General features: G+C 52.5%; 1 protein-coding gene across 2 annotated transcripts in view; it reads left to right on the forward strand.

Annotated features, from left to right (window-relative positions):
• The window catches only part of MYT1L (myelin transcription factor 1 like), a 421,026-nt gene that overhangs the window by 243,727 nt on the left and 160,859 nt on the right, over positions 1 to 16,440 (forward strand). The window contains exons 5-7 of one of the 2 annotated variants that reach the window (XM_024995855.2): positions 11,542 to 11,695; positions 16,136 to 16,190; positions 16,360 to 16,393. In XM_024995855.2, the coding sequence (XP_024851623.1) occupies positions 16,136 to 16,190; positions 16,360 to 16,393 (89 nt within the window). In that variant the 5' untranslated portion in view covers positions 11,542 to 11,695. 2 annotated transcript variants of the gene reach the window in all.

Below are 16,440 nucleotides of genomic sequence, written 5' to 3' on the forward strand. Positions count from 1 at the left end.
ACCTGCAGTTGGTATGTAGAGAGTGGAGACACAGGAATGAGTGACCGAGCACGTAAGAGGTGAGGGGCAGAGGTTAGAAACAAAATGTGAACCTGCACATTCTAAGACATTCTGAACCGCACACTGTGACTGCACTCCACCGGAAGGTGGTCTGTGCTTGGTACCCTGCCTCAGAAGGAAGAAGTAACTTTAAAAAATTATGAAATATGCAAATAAGCATGGATAAATGTTAGATGAGCAATTAGGAAGTCATGGTGTGATTTTGTGTATTTACTTTTGTGTCCTCTTACACCTAGAAATAGGTGTTTGGTCAGGATATGTGGACACATCAACACTTGTCAGATGCCAGTAATTTTCTAAATTATGTGCAATTCTTCAGTTGGCAGTTTGAAGATAATTTATTAGATCTATTTTTAATGAAATACAACCTGGATTATCTCATGCACAGGAAGGTGATTCCAGCACATCATAGCAAGCACGGTGAGCCTGTTGAGTGAGGTTGTAACACACTCGCGTGTGTGTGCCTGCGTGCACAGCTGTGACGTGGGCGTGGTCATACGTGTGCCAGCCATGCATTCACGGAACTTGCCGTCACTTTAGTCTAAAGTGGAAACAACTGCTTGGGTCATTACACATCTTTACAGAAATCCCCTTTCGCCTTCTGATACATTTAGAACAGTGTCCTTCACTCTGAGCTGTCGAATACCTTGAAGCTTTTTCAAACATTCTAAAATGTTAGAGCTGAAAAAAACTTTAAAAAAAACTTCCATTTTACAGATAAGGAAATTGAGGTTCAAAGGGACTTGCTCAAAAAAAAAAAAAATCCATTTAATCGCTCTCCTCTCAGGAGGGGTCTCTGACTGCAGACTGCTCTAGACGGACCACCAGTCGTCTCGGGGCTGCATTCGAGCCCTTCCAGGAGCCTGGGCCACTGACATGGCTTCTCATCCCGGCCGCGCCATTCCACAGTGACAGCAGCGTCTCCCCGGGCCGTCCGCACCGAGAACGGGAGCTCTGGGCTGGCCAGTCGGGACCCTTGCCTGGCTTAGCCACATTGAGCCAGCCTCTGAAGGGTGTTGCTGGTGATTATATGGTATCTTTCCTGTACATTACACTTTTAATTTGCATTGCTAGATATATGAACATAGCTCGTATCTGACCGCTGCTTTCTGTCCTGTGATGTTGGCAGCGCCGTTTAATAAGCTGACGTAGTTCACAGACGCCTACTTAGCAGACCCTCTCATCAGCATGTTTGGCCAGCTGTCAGGTAGCTTCTGTCCTTTCCACCCAAATTTCTGACTGCTTCCTGGTGATGCTGAGGCGAGCTTGTCTGTGTGTGGATTTCCTGCACGACCCCTCCCTCCGGGGTCCCTGTTTCCTTTGCTCGTGGCTTGACCATTCCTGCTCAGTGAAATCCACTCACCCTTCGTGAGCAAACCCACGAGGGCTGACTCTGCCCTTCCTCGGGGAGCGGGGGTGCTGGCTCCTCAGCGGCCACCCCCAGGGCTCGGCCAGCAGCCACACGGGCGGACGTGTGTGCCTCTCCTCTGGGGGTGGCCGTGTTGGGGGCAGGGGACAGCCAGGACCTCCCCCTCCACAGTAGCAGGGCCGACACAGAGGCCACCACGGAACCCAGAGGTCCCCCCACCTCCCAGCATCAGGTCAGGAAGGCTGACCTCCGTGATCGGAGATGGCCAACCGTGGCCCCTGACCCAGGGCCAGAAGACGGACCTCCGAAAGCAGCTGCAGCAGTCCAGCGAGAAGCTGCATTTTCAGTGAGGCCAGCACTTTGGTGGGTGGTGAGAAACCAGCGCCTGGGGTCACCCAGGGGCTCACGTGTACCTGCTCCCCCAACCCTTCCTGATGCTTTCCTGCCAGCTCCTCCAGCTCCCCCACCCCCAGGGCAGGTGGGATGCGGGGTCCGAGATCAGCATGGCCCCCAGAAACCCATCCAACCCTCCTCTGACCTGGTCAGGTGAACAGCAGAGGACACGGACGTGATCTGACTGTCACCCACAGGGCGCCTGGAGAAAGGCTGGTTCAGATTGACAGAGGTCACGTGTGGCGGGGACGGGATACGGGGGCTGGCCTAGTTTTGTTCTGTCAGAGAAACTGGAAATCAGGCGTTAAACCCAAATGCAGAACCCAGCTCACCGTGGTGCCCAGTGAGGTCTAAGCACGGGGGGCAGGGCACTGCCCTGTTTTAAAGCCCCAGGTGTGAGAAGACACGCCCCTCACCCAGCTGCAGGCTTCTCCGTCTCTCCCTGAGGCTCTGCCTGTCTTTGTCCTAATCAGGCTCGTAATTGATTGGTTTAGATTTTTGTTGTGCTTCTGGTATCTTGCTCTGAATATCGGGTTTGAATATAATTGCCATAGGTCACACTATCTAATCCGTACGCAGGCTTGGGAGCTGGGTGACAGGAATGCTGTATGTAAATGGGTGTGAATGGATGCCCTCGCCCCGTGGCAGCAGCGAGTGAGGCAGGTGGCGTCAGTCCTCACAGGTCAGCCCACTGGGAGCCCCAGAGCTGCCGGCTCAGCAGCCTGCTGCATATTTATGCACCCATTGAAAACAATCCGATAGCTGTTCTCAAGAGATCTCAAAATTCCCCCAGTCTGTTCCCCTTGATGAGAAAAATCACGCTGCTGATCTTCCGAGTTATCTGTGCCTTCTTTTATGTAGAAGGCAGACTGGATGTCTCTTACATGTGCTGGGTTTTAAGGTGGTTTCAATTCAATAGATGCCACGGGGCACTTTTGGGTGTGAAACACCATGCTGGGTAAACGCGATGTGGAGCACGTTCAGGATCCCGCAGTTCAGGAAGCGGCACTGCCGTGGGGTTGGAACTCAGACCTCAGATGGGGGGAGTTCCGTATTCACGTCGGTTTGGGGGTGGACCACCCCAGGACTCTGAGCAGAAGGGACTTCTCATCTAAACTCTGCTAGGCCTCAACTGAGAGAGCCAGTGAGACCCCCCGTCCCACCTCACTTCATCCTGAGAGTCACTTCACTTCCAGCTATCTTATAGGTGGGGTTTCTGGACAAGATTTTTTAAAGTTTTCCCATCGTGAAAACAATAAAGGGCCGAGGATGGTTGAGACTCGGGGTGGCAGGCCCAGGCAGTGCAGCCCAGAGCCCAGAAGGGGAGGGGGTGGGTAGAAGGAACAGGGAAAGGCCAAAGGGGAGCTTGAGAGTCATCTCAGAGCTGAGATGGAAAGACTTCACAACCTCGCAGCTGACTGAAAATTCCAAGGGGCGTGGAGAGAGTGAACGGTGGTTTTCTGCTCAAGGAAAGCGACCGCGAAGGTCAGGATGGTGTGGACAAACCTGGGCGCTAAGTCTGAGGAGCCCCTGGATTTCTGGGTTGAGGGGTGGGGCAGACACTTGAAGTTCAGGAGATACATGATGGGAAAATAGGCTTGGAAGTGGAACTTTGTGTTGTTTAACTAGAGGTAAAAGTTAAATTCATGCGGTCAAAGAAATTGCCAAGGATGAGACGAGAGGCTCAGGAACAGAGTCTTGGGGGTGTCTCAATTTGGGGATAGAAAGCACAGCTTGGAAATTAGGCGGTGAGTTGCATCAGCCGCAGAAAGAAGGGGCCCCCAGGCCAGTAAGAGGACCCACGTGTCCAGGGCTGCCTAAGACTCGGGGTTTGGTGGGCTTGAGAAAACACCTCAGTGAGAGCAGACGGGAGACACAACATGTTAATGCTGTGTCTGCAGTCAGGATCAAAAATTTCAGAATTATTTGAAATTGGCATTTGTTTTGAGGCAAGTATTTTTAAATCAATGTAAAATATCTTCTCAGTAGAGAGGCCAAGTTTGCCAGATATAAGGAAAGCAAGTTGGCAAGAAAGCGTTTGCCTTGAATTTTTGTTTTAATTGAGAGACTTTAAAATTAGGTGGTTTCGAAGATTCCTAAGGCAGCCAATCATGTTTAATCTTATCAGAGCTTCACGTTTCTCTTCAAATGACGGTCTCACCTCAGGAAACATATCCCGTGTTGATTCTAACGCCTGTGGCTGAAAGCGCGGGTTGATTGTGAGTCTGGACGCTTGTCCGAGGGTCCCCTAACCTCCAAGCAGGAGGAGCGCTCACTCGGAGCTTTCTCACCTGCCGTCCGACCGGGCTCTGCCCCGCTGGCTGAAAAAGAAAGGAAGCCTTGTGTCTTCAGGGGCAAGACCCCGTCTGCCGGCGCTTCACCACGTGGTGACGGCCGAGGGTCTCCTCTCCCCCAGGTCGTCTGAGCCAGGCGAGCCTTCACACGCGGGCCCGCATGGGCGGAAACAGAACACCGTCCGCACAGTTCTGCGTAGAAGCCCCCCAGCTCGGAACACAGACGGACCGCGGGTGTGGGGAACCCATAGGCGGGACCCAGGCCGCCCCGGGGGAGACGCTGTTTCTTTTACTGGCCATCCGCGCCGGCCGAGAACCTGAGGGCCGCTCCGGACACGGGCGCGGTCCAGCCTCTCCCAGAGGCTCGCACCTGCACAGAGCTCGCCCGGGGCGCAGAGATGCCTCAGGCCCTCTGCCCTGGCGTCTCTGCCAGGTGCCCCCGAGGCCTTCATCCCCACCACCTCTGGGGACCTGCGCCCGAGCGCCTTCTCTCCACGCCGAGACCCGGCTCTGAACCTCAGGGCTTCACTGCGGAAGCCGCAACTCCTGAGTGCTGCCCGACAGGACTTAATCCTCCTTCGGGTCATGGAGAAGGCTCACTGACAAGGAACTGAGGGAAAGACAAAAAAATGATACTCCAAGATGTACTCTTTGCAGGTCACATCCCACCATTCCGCAGAGACAGCTGGACAGTTTCTGGGGCCTGATCTGAGGGTTAAAGGGCAATCTGAAGTTTGCCTAAAAATGCCCCTCAGCCTGGAAGGTGGAACCAGGGTCATGGGCCTCATGGTTGGATGTGACTGTGACCTTTGACCTTTAGCTCCATCAAAATGAACAGCCCTCAAAGGGGATCGTTTGTGGTGGCTTTGAAGTAAGAGCCAGGAAGGGAGTGAGGAAGATCAGGTTGGGGTAGAGCCACAGTCCCTAATCCCAGTGTTGGAAATGCGTTACCCCGCGAGCCAACCGAGGGGCGGGGCCTCCGAAGGGGCGGGGCCTCCGAAGGGGCGGGGGCCTCCAGGGGGCGGGGCCCTCCAGGGGGCGGGGCCTCCAGGGGGCGGGGCCTCCAGGGGGCCGGGCCTCCAGGGGGCGGGGCCTCCAGGGGGCCGGGCCTCCAGGGGGCGGGGCCTCCAGGGGGCCGGGCCTCCAGGGGGCGGGGCATCCAGGGGGCCGGGCCTCCAGGGGGCGGGGCCTCCAGGGGGCCGGGCCTCCAGGGGCGGGGCCTCCAGGGGGCGGGGCCTCCAGGGGGCCGGGCCTCCAGGGGGCCGGGCCTCCGAAGGGGCGGAGCAAGGAGACCCGTGCCTCTGCTCAGCAGCTGGGGCAGCCCTGGGCCTAAGCAGCACAGTCAGTGTCTCACGGTTTGGAGGATGGACTCGCACCCATGGCCCAAGCTCAGGCTGGGCTGGTTCCTTCTGAGGCCGTGGGGAGGAGGGGGTGCCCCAGGCCCCTTCCCTAGCTTCTGGGGCTTTGCTGACGACCTTCAGTGTCCTTGGTTTGTAGATGCATCACCAGAGCCCTGAGTAACGGTCACAAGACCCTCTCCCTGCCAGCATCCCTGTGTCCAAGTTCCCTTTTATCAGAACGCCAGTGACGCTGGAGTGGGCCCCCCCTATCCTGTGTGCCGTCACCCCCACTTGATCTGCAGCCACTCTAGTTACAGTCAAGGCCACGTTCCCAGGTCTGGGGATTAGGATTTCCACCCACGACCTTTTAAGACCCAGCTCAACCCTGGCAGTCAGGCTGGGTGAGACATCGACAGACCTTGATGCTGATGGTGATGATTCCACAGCCCAGGAAGCTGGTCCCACGTGGGTCTGGTGCTGGGCATCTTAGCCGTCACCTCATTTAATTTCCCACCACCTAATGGGCAGGATTTGGACCCACGTCAGGAAGAGAACCTGGGACTCAGAGCAGCTGGGTCCACAGACCTCAAGCCTGGGGGGCCGCTGATCAAGGCAGAACCTGAGGCTGTTTGACAAAAACCGACTCACTCTCCCCACTTGCTCTGGAAAGAGGGTGAGTGAGAAACCCACTGCCTTCCGTGTTGCCAGGAATTAGGCTGCTCTCTCATTTCCACCGTCCCGGGGACGCATGCCAGGAGAAGGTGGGGAGTGGGCGGGAGAGCCACGGGGCGTGTGTCGGATGTGCTCAGGGAAGAGAAGCCTCAGGGATGCTCCCACGGTGACTCTGCGCTGAGTCCTGGGGCCTCGGAGCCGAACAGCAGCTGCTGGTCTTACTCCTGGGACATGGACTCGGCTCAGCCCGCTCCTCAAAGGGACAGGGGCAGGGTCAGGCTCCTCAAAGCCCACCCCCGCCGCCCTGCTGGGGGCCTGTGGACTCTTTATCACCACCCCCTTCAGATCATTTAAGCAGGTAGATGCTGCGTAATTGCCATCTGCCTCCTGAAATCCACACCAAGACAGGTAGGGGCTGCCCTAACCCGAGGTAACCTGGCTGCTCATTGAGAGGCAGGAGGGGGAGTCCCCTGGTCCGTCCGAGGTTCCCAGGGGACCTCCCCAAGGGCTGTGCCCTCCCCTGCCCCTCACTCTCCTTCCCCAGCCATCTCCCCAGCCCTCTCCCCGCTCCAACATCCCGCCACCCAGGGACTGACGGTCTGTCCCGCCAGGGTCCCCTGAGCAGTGATGCTGCCTGGCTCTGTCCTTGCTGTCCCCAGCACTCGACAGACGCCTGATGGGACACGCTCCCCACATCTTGTTTCTGAAGGATCAAGTCACTTAATCCTCACCAGGCTCCAGCTGAACCACAGTAAGTGCGAACGCTTCTTTCTCAGTTGGTATCCTGGAAGGATGTGCGGTGCGTCCATGTCACCAGCCTTGTGGCCATTTTGTAATTCCTCCTCTCGTCCGGCCTGGTCGGACTTCAGTGACCACACTGATGCTGGGGTCCCCACGGGGCTGCTCCGACCTTGTCTGGTGGAGCTTCCTCGGCAGAAGGGACTGAAGATGCTCCTTCAGAGGACTGTTGAGAAGCAGGGGCGTTAAATGTCCTCGGTGCACTGTTTCCTATAAATGTCCAAAATGTGAAAGGAGGGTTCTGCACCACTTCAAACAGATGAGAAAGCAAGCTGTTACACTACTAAGTGGTAATGTATTTTTTGTCAGAAATAAGAAAAGCCACAAAGGAGAAGACATGAATGAGATGAGTGAATGTATGATGTAAGTTCTGGGGTAAAAAGGATCACGAGATGCTGGGGGAGCACAGTGAGGACCCCTGAGCCACCTAGCGGTGGGACTGCCCTTGCTTCACCCAGAGGGGACAGGGACTGCGTCTGAGGAGAGAGATGGTCCTCTTGCGAAGACAAACAATCACCAAAATAAATGCAAACATGTAACTGAGACAAAGCCAATTTGGGCATATAAAATAGGACTCTTGAAATTTTAAAATGCAGTTGAAGAACTGAAAGATATATTTGGAAAAACTTTCTGAAAGATGGAGAAGAAAGATAAAGAATGAAAAAAAAAAGAAAATGAAAAAGCCAAGCATAATAAGATCTACTTATCAGCAGGATGCGTGAGTGCTACGTGCTAAGTCGCTTCAGTCCTGTCCATTTCTTTGTGACCCCATGGACTGTAGCCCTCCAGGCTCCTCTGTCCATGGGATTCTCCAGGCTAGAATACTGGAGGGGGTTGCCAGGCCCTTCTCCAGGGGATCTTTCCGACCCAGGGATCGAACCTGGGTCTCCTGCTTGCAGGTGAATTCTTTACTGCTGGGCTACTGGGAAAGCCCTGCCAGGACGATACATAGGACAATTCAAATGCATTTAGTAGACATTCAAAACACACGCACACACAGTAAAGACAATAAAGGAGAAGTTAAAAAGGAAGGAAGAAGCACTTTCTCAGCAACCAGCAGGTTTCATGTCGTGTGTGCACCGAGTGCTGAGCAGCAGGAGCGGAGAATACGTTTCCTCAGTGACCCGCATGCCCGGAGTTAGGGAGAGGGTGAGGGCGAGGGCAGAATGCCCGCGCTGCTGGCAACGAGATGGAGCAGAAACCCAGGGAGCTGCCCTCGCCCCGCCCTGGTGTCCCGAGGGCGAGGGGCAAGCGATGCCTTGAGAGCCCCCTGGGAGCTGCGTCTCCTCCTTGCACACGCTTGGTGCAGACACGTGTGATGTGTGATTTTCAAAAGCAAAAAATAATAATAATCACTCTGAGACTCTGATTTCCTAAATAAATGTCCCAGAGAAAATGTCTGCCACTGACTTTTACGCTTGATCTTAGGGAGAAGACCAAAAAGCGATGCCGTTGACTTTTAATGTTAAAGAAAAAAAAAACAAGCTCGGCTTCCACAAAGAGGGAATCGGTTCGGTTCTGAATCCTGGCGGCACCTGGGCAGGACACCTGACCCAGCCGTGGCTGCAGGGGTGGGTGTGGGTGGAACTCAGCCTGTCCCTGGGAGGGAACCTCTGTCTTCCTGCAGCAGAGACTCGGGTCTGGCCACAGGGAGCCGCCTCCTAGTTTAATGACATCATCATGCGCCCTCCAGGGGCTCCCTGGCCTCGTGGCCTCTGCTCTCCTACGTCCTCTGCAGCGCGACTCTGGTTTCCAGAGCATATGCCCGCAGGTGTGCCACGGGTTTATGTGACAACTGGAGCAAACCAGAATCTCAAACCCGGTATAATTTACGCTGAGAATAGGAGTTGATCCATAATTAAGTTTGCTTGTCACTTGTTCATATATAACTTAATTGTTTAATTTTTAAATATCATGAGCTATTTATATGCGTATTTCTTGATAATGTTACTCACACTGAGTTGAATATCTGCTGCTTGTAAAGTGTTCTTATAGCTACAGTTTTAGAAAACAATTTATTTTAGAAAGGCCAACATCCGCATATTTCATAGTATCAAAACTGAGTGTTGTCCATGTACTAACTTGTTTTAATCTGTGTTTTAGTAGATTTGAAAAGTGAAAGTATTACTTGATTGGTTGTGTCTGACTCTGTGACCTTATGGACTGTATCCTGCCAGGCTTCTCCATCCATAGGATTCTCCAGGCCAGAATACTGGAGTGGGTAGCTATTCCCTCCTCAAGGGGATTGTCCCAATTCAGGGATCGAACCCATATCTCTGTGTTGAAGGTGTATTCTTTACCATCTGAGGCCACCAGGGAACCCTTCAGTGGATTATATTCTGTTTTCTCAATCACTGGTGTTACCAGTACCTATTGTAGTGATAGGTATGGAATTTCTATTTTACCCAAACCTACTGTTTTAAAGTTTTGGGGGATTTTTTTTTCAGTTCTTTCATCCTCTCTTTTTCTTTACACCCCAAATAAACTAGTTTTTGCATATTATAGGTACCACTGTGCTGATCTAACTCTTCATTGTTCTTTCTTCTGTTGTTCCCATACACTCACATAGCAATGTCGTTTCTATCTTGTTTTATACTGAATCACTCAAGTCTAGCAGAGTGCAGGCGAGTGACCCCCCTAGAAATGCTAGTTAATTAAAGACATCCCCATTTAGGAGCTATTTACATCACCGTGGCTGTAAATGAGAAAGTGGAACTCAGAGATGTTATGTAGGCATATTAGTAAATATATATACAGTGATACTATGTAAATTTGCTACCATTCACTGAGCCTTTATGGTTAGCTAGATCCTTCTTGTATATTATCTAATTTAGAGATTGAAAAATTCCAGGAGATTTATGCTTATGAACAACGAGCTCAGATTATGAGGAAGTAAGTGGTAGTGCTTTTGTGAGCCAAGTCCATCTGACTTCAAATCTTTTAACCATTAAACATTTTACTGGTCACTTGTATAACATAATCTGCCCGGTTAGATTTAGGATTCATCCTGCACCAGTGCACAGGAGCACTATCTTCCTTTTGCCTTCTCTCGCTTCCTTTTTCTTTTCTCTATCAACAAAGCCGTTTTAACCAGCCCTGGGTGCAGCACCCAAGACAAAGACGGGCGATTTGGCTGCTCCGGAGTCTTGGGGACCCGAGTGCTGAGCCCTGGGACAGATGAAGCAGGAAGAGTTTGGGGAAAGGTATTCCGAGGAGGAGGTGGGGGGATGTTCTTTTGTTCTAAATGGCAAAGTCGAAAAGAAGGAAGACAAATCTGGTGTAATTCCTTTCTCTTTCTGGGAATTTATGAGTTTAAGTCCTCTGCGGTTTGTGTCCTTGCAAGACACACAGGTGCAGACTCAGTCCTTGTCTGTGTGATGAAATCAGGCCTTGGGAAGATTAAGTGTAAAAGGGAAGGATTTACAGCTCAGCTCTAAGGTCAACAGAGGCAGACAGGGCAATGGGCTCCCAGGTAACAGGAAGGATGGCTGAGTTCCAAGGACAGTGACCCAAAAGCCTCTGACTCTTTCTTATTTGACTCAACTACCTAGTTGCCTGTTGTTCAAAACAGGAATTACAAAGCCAGTTGATGTCCCACTTGAGCATTTTGCTGTTGTCTATGACAAATGGGTTAGTGTGCTGAGAGGTTTTCAGTTCCTATAAAACAGGAGTGAGCGGCAGTGGGCCCTTTAGAATGGCAAACCAGTATGAGGGAGTGTCCACGGCACCTGTTGGGGTGAAACATTTTTGGGTGAAAGTCACCACCCAAAGGCTCATCTGGGACCCCAGGACTCAGATTCCTTGCTCCTGGTCTCAGTTCTTCCCATGGTGGGGGGCAGAGAGGGAGCAGTGTGAACACCCAGCAGCCCTGGGACAGTCCTGCCTGGTGTGGGGAGGGGGATGGTGTGAACACCCGGCAGCCCTGGGACAGCCCTAGACCTTCAAGCAAGAGTGCGCAGATTCTCCATGGCTCTCCCAACAGCTAACTATGGAGCTTTGAAAAAAGAGTCTCAACCTCTGAATGTGGGTTTCTTCACTCCGAAAGTTAGGGTCATTTGGTTGACAGGTAAATGATGTAATGGACAAGAAAGTGGTGTTGACCAGAGTCCCCTGGCTCCACAGACGTCACAGAGACCAGCCGTGTCTGATAGCCCCTGAGCCCCCTGGAGAAGTCACAGACTAAATAAACAGGGTCACCCTCAGATTCTGGTTTGGAATGACTTTGCTGTGTGCCGGGGCCTGCTCCTGCCCCAGACGTGGAGAGGAGAATCCAGTAAGGAGGTCTGGAGGGCTCAGCACTCGTCCCCCGGACCAGGAGTTCTAGAACCTTCTCAGTTGGCGAATGTCCCCAGCCTGCACGAATGACTCGGCTAGCAGGGAACAAGTCTTCCCAGACAACCCAAGGGAGACCCTTTCTCGGAGTCTGAGCAGGAGCCCCAAGTCCAGAAGGACACTTCTCTCAGGGATCATTGTCCATCGATAGGACAGCAGACACGGTCCCTCGGGCAAGCTGGAGGGTCCGTGGTGACTGCAGAGGGCACGCTCTCTATCCACGTGTCCTCCTGGTGTCGTCATGAAGTCACTAGGTGTTTACCATGTGGTCCCTGTTTTGTAGATGGAGAAATCGAGGCACAGAGAAATTAAGTGACTTCGCCACAGTTGCAGGCTGGGGAGAACCCGGACCAGAGCAGAGAGACCTGACTGTGGGCCTGTGTCCTGCCCACGGAGTCACGCTGCCTCCATTCCTGGGAGAGAAGACTTCCTGCAAGGTAACCCAGCTCCCCCAGCAGCTACTCAAGGATGCCTACATCCATCATCTCTGATTCTCCCTGATCTTTCCTGGTAGATTTCTTATGAACCCAAACTTCCCAGAGTCTGCATTGAGATGAGGAAGCAGCTCCCATCATGTGAAGCTGTGCGTGGAGCTGGGTCTCAGTTACCTAGGAGACGGAGACTGGGGACAGGGCAGCTGGCAGGAACGGCTCTACTCAGCTTGATCTGCAAGCTTGGTGGTGCCAGAAGCGCCTCGTTTCTCTGCATTACACCTTCCCTGACTATCCCACTGCCACACAGGTCCCGCCGCTGCCTGCTGCCTCCTCCCCGCCTGATGATACTGGAGCAGTGAGTGGCCGCAGGTTGGGGGCAGTGGGTGAGAGGCAGGGCCGGCTAATGGCTGATGACAAAGCGGCTTCTGCTTGTGAGTGGCCAGGGAGTGGAGGAGGGAGCTGGGAGCTCAGGCTCTGGGTCAAGTCTGAGCTGCCCACCGCGGAGACCGAAGCCCCAGGGTTCCTCCTCCCCGTCTGTGCAGAGGGAGAGCGTGACGGTGGGGAATGCGGGTTAGGAGGACAGTGGTCTTCATGCTCTTGGACCCCACTTCCAGCCCCTCCTGGGGACACGGTTGTGGCCTGGAAGTTGCTCAGCCTCCAAAGCTTGATGGAATCCATGAATGTGCAGCTTTTTGGTGCAGTTAATATTGTTATCTTCAGTACAGCTCAGCCTGACCAGTGCATCTTTTACCACGGGGATCAAAGAATAAAATAAGTCCTGCTCCGGATGTAAAGTTAACAATTTACAACACAATTCACTGAGTCGTTCTATGGCTTTCATTGGTTCAACAGCAAATTTCTTACATTCTAGGCTTTAAGTATAAAACCATTTAAAGCTCCCCCAAAACACTCTCTTTATTTTTAAAATAAACATTGGGCTTAAATTTTTTTTAAATGTATGCTGAAATAGTTCCTTCATGGTGATTTTTCTAAGCATGATTCACTACAGAGAGAATCAGAAACCCACGCGGTGGTACCCGGTTGCCCCTTCCCCAGGCCCAGGGGAGTCCAGAGCCCATACATAGGTCAGAAGCCTGCATACTGCCACTCCTGTGTCACCAGCAAAGCTCCTACAGCTCAGGTCTCAGCCCCACCTGAAGGGCAAATTCAAAGCACAGCTTGCCTGAACTTCCGATGGAAAAGGCCAGGTGACCATCAGCGGGGTGGGCACGGGGCAGGGGCCTCGCCTGTACTCCTGGTGTAAACCTGGGCAGTGCAGACCCCTGCACACCTCATGCCCTGAATTGTGCGCACCTGGCTGAACCTGAGCCTCTCTGGGAGTTTCTGAACATTGAAACTTGTGTGAGAGGGGAGTGTGCCTCTGTCTCACGATGTCAGTTGGCGGCCCCACTGGCTGAAGGGGGAGAGACTCCCCCAGTGCTTCGTTAGGCGTGGTCTACAAGTTATCTCCTGCAACCTTCAGAGAGGAGGTTTATTCTTTTACAAGAATGTATGAAGTATTTATACAAATAGATATATTTATACACACACACACACACACACATATATATATATATATATTATTTGAACTGAAATATAGTTGGGGCTTCCCTGGTGGCTCAGACAGTAAAGAATCTGCCTGCAATGCAGGAGATTCAAGTTCAATCCCTGGGTCGGGAAGATCCCCTGGAGAAGGGAATGGCTACCCACCCCAGTACTCTTGCCTGGAGAATCCCATGCACAGAGGGGCCTGGGGGTACACTGTCTGTGGGGTCACAAGGAGTCAGACGTGACTGAGCGATTAACAGTTTCATAGTTAATTTACAATGTTGTGCTAGGAGTGTACAGAAAAGTTACTCAGTCGTACGTAAATCTGCACGTGTTCTGTTTCAGATTCTGTTCCTTATATGGAATTCAGTTCTCTGTGGTATGTAGTAGGTCCTTGTGGGTTATCCACTTTATATATAGTTCTGCATATATGTTTATCCCAGTGTTAATGGAGGCTTATTTCTCAGAGAGCACAACACACTACAGGGCCGGGAGCTCAACCAGGGCTGGCCCTGGAATAAACAGAGTGTCCACAGAGGGACCAGCTGGGGTGGAGCCTTCCCACAAAAAGAGACGCATGTTAGTGGGGGCTGGTATTCATTAATTGAGGGGTTAGTTGCAGGCTTAACTATCCACCTAGAAGAAAATAAGTTTGTCCCCAATATATACGAAGAAGGATTAAAACCTAAATGTAAAACGTAGAACAGTTCTTAGGCAACCGGCAAGTGAGCCAGGGTTTTCGACTCCATCTCACAGAGCGATGGCCTCCACACCCTGTGGTGCCAAGTCCCCAGCCCAGGTGATGCCCAGGCTTATTTCAGGTACAGCAGGAGGAAATGACAAGGGGGAGTCTCCGCCTCCACGCGTGACTGGCCGTGCCCCTCTGAGGCTCTGAGGTCCACACCCCCAGTAACCCAAGCGCCCAGGTCCCCTGAGCTGCCCAAGGCCTTTGCACATCCTGTTCCCTCGCCCGAAACATCTGCCCCAGCCCTTTTTTTAACCTGAATCCTGACGTTTTCCCTTAAAGCTCAGCACACATTTCAAACACTAAATGAGCTTGTGCTTTTTATTATATGTATTTTTACTACTCTGCACACAGAGTGATGAGTAGGTATTTGTTGGTCGGTTGATATGAAGGCTCAAGCCAGAGATGCCCGTTCTCCAGGGATTCTCTGCAGAGTCTCGACGTGCTGAAGCTTTGCTCCAGCAGCAGGTCCACCGGGTCTTTCTGTAACATCAGCTAGCAGAGTCACAGGAATCTAACTAGTCTTCTCCCAGATTCTGATGTTTCTTGTCATAAATTGTGGAGGAGGTGAACTCTGCATCCATGGTATCTCTTTTTTATTTTAATTTTTAAAAAATTTTGTTAGAGTACAGCTGAGTTACTTGTATTAATTTCCTGTATTAATTCTTGTATTAATTTCTGTTGGTGGTGGTTTAGTCACTAAGTCATGTCCGACTCTTGCAACCCCATGGACTGTAGCCCACCAGGCTCCTCTGTCCATGGGATTCTCCAGGCAAGAATACTGGAGTGGGTTGCCATTTCCTCCTCCAGGGGATCTTCCCTACCCGGGAATCAAACCCGATTCTCCTGCATTGCAGGCAGATTCTTTACCTACTGAGCTATGAGGGAAGCCCAATTAATTTCTGCTGTAGAGCAAAATGAGTCGGTTATAGACACAGATAAATAGATAACAGACTGTTTTTCACACTGCTTCCATTATGGTTTATCGCAGGATACTGAACAGTCTCCTGTGCTACCCAGTAGGACCTTGCTGTCTGTCTGTGCCTCCGTTAGCGCGACAGTTTGCATCTGCTAATCCCAGACTCCCGTCCTTCCCCCCCACCCCCCTGCACACGTGATTTTGCCATGTCTCTCCCACCTAGAATACAGCTCTGGCCACACTGGCTGTGTGTGCTCAGTCACTTTGGTCGTGTCCAACTCTTTGCGACTCCATGGACTGTAGCCCGCCAGACTCCTCTTGTCTATGGGATTTTCCAGGCAAGGATACTGGAGTGGGTTGCCATGCCCTTCTCCAGAGGATCTTCCCGACCCAGAGATTGAAGCCCCATCTCCTGCTGGACAGGGTGACAATTGACCCAGGCCAGAGTGGGATCTGGTGAGAGGAGCTGTCATCTTTACTGCTCTTCTCTTGTTGACCCTTCTGATGTGCTGAGTGGAGTTCTGCAATGAGCGGTTTTGCTGTGTTTAAATTACTTGCATTCACCCGTCCAGCAGTGTGCTTTTAACTCAAGGAGGAAGTGTAGACAGTGGCGGTTTTCGGGGCCCTGCACCAAAGCTGCCACACGGATGATCTTGGGCAAGTCCCGGGTAAAGGGAGCAGAATATAGATGCCACCCTTACAGAATTGTGTGAGGATTGTGCAAGGTAGTAGATGGAGACACTCTGCGACCTCCAAGTGTAAGTCCTGCCATGACCACCAGGAGGGGCCATGACCCTGGAAAGCACCCTAATGGTTCAGACCAAGGTGGCCGCCAATCGCCCCCAGGGCTAGACCACAGTGAGAGTAGCCGCCAGGAGAAAGCATGTCCTTCTGACACCCCCTGCTTCCCACATAGGTCCCTGACCAGGTTAAACACTTCAGCTACAAGGAGATGGCGGACATTATATGTGGATGTTTTTCCTTCCTGCAAACCTCACCGCTGTCTATTGTATTCTCCGTACAAGTGCAACTCAGGTTGACTGACCCGCATGTGTCCTCATCAAAGTCTTCCCCTGCAGGGCCCCTGCAGGACCAAGGTCTTGCTTGTTATTTTTAAACATCGCGGGTAGACTGCCTGGCCCTTCCCCAGCGGCCGACCCCCCCTTCACAGAGGGACACTGTCCCTAAGACCCCAGCAGGGGAGCACGCTGACCGCCTTCTCTCCCTGCAGATGGAGGTGGACGCCGAGGAGAAGCGGCATCGCACGCGATCCAAAGGGGTCCGAGGTACGTCCGTGCCTCCCGGCCCCCGGCGCCCTGCTGGGGTCACCTCCGTCCTGCAGAAGCCCTCCATCTGGGCCTCTGGGGGGTTGTCTGTGGCAGGTGGGGTGGAGTAGCGGCGGAGGGGGGTCTAGCGATGGAAGAGAAATGAGCGTCTCTTTTCCTCTCTCTGCAGTTCCCGTGGAGCCGGCCATCCAGGAGCTGTTCAGGTCAGTGGTCCGCACGTGTGCCCAGCGGCGGTTCAGAGAACGCACCC

Source organism: Bos taurus, chromosome 8 (genome assembly GCF_002263795.3).
Source record: "Bos taurus isolate L1 Dominette 01449 registration number 42190680 breed Hereford chromosome 8, ARS-UCD2.0, whole genome shotgun sequence".
NCBI classification, from domain to species: domain Eukaryota; kingdom Metazoa; phylum Chordata; class Mammalia; order Artiodactyla; family Bovidae; genus Bos; species Bos taurus.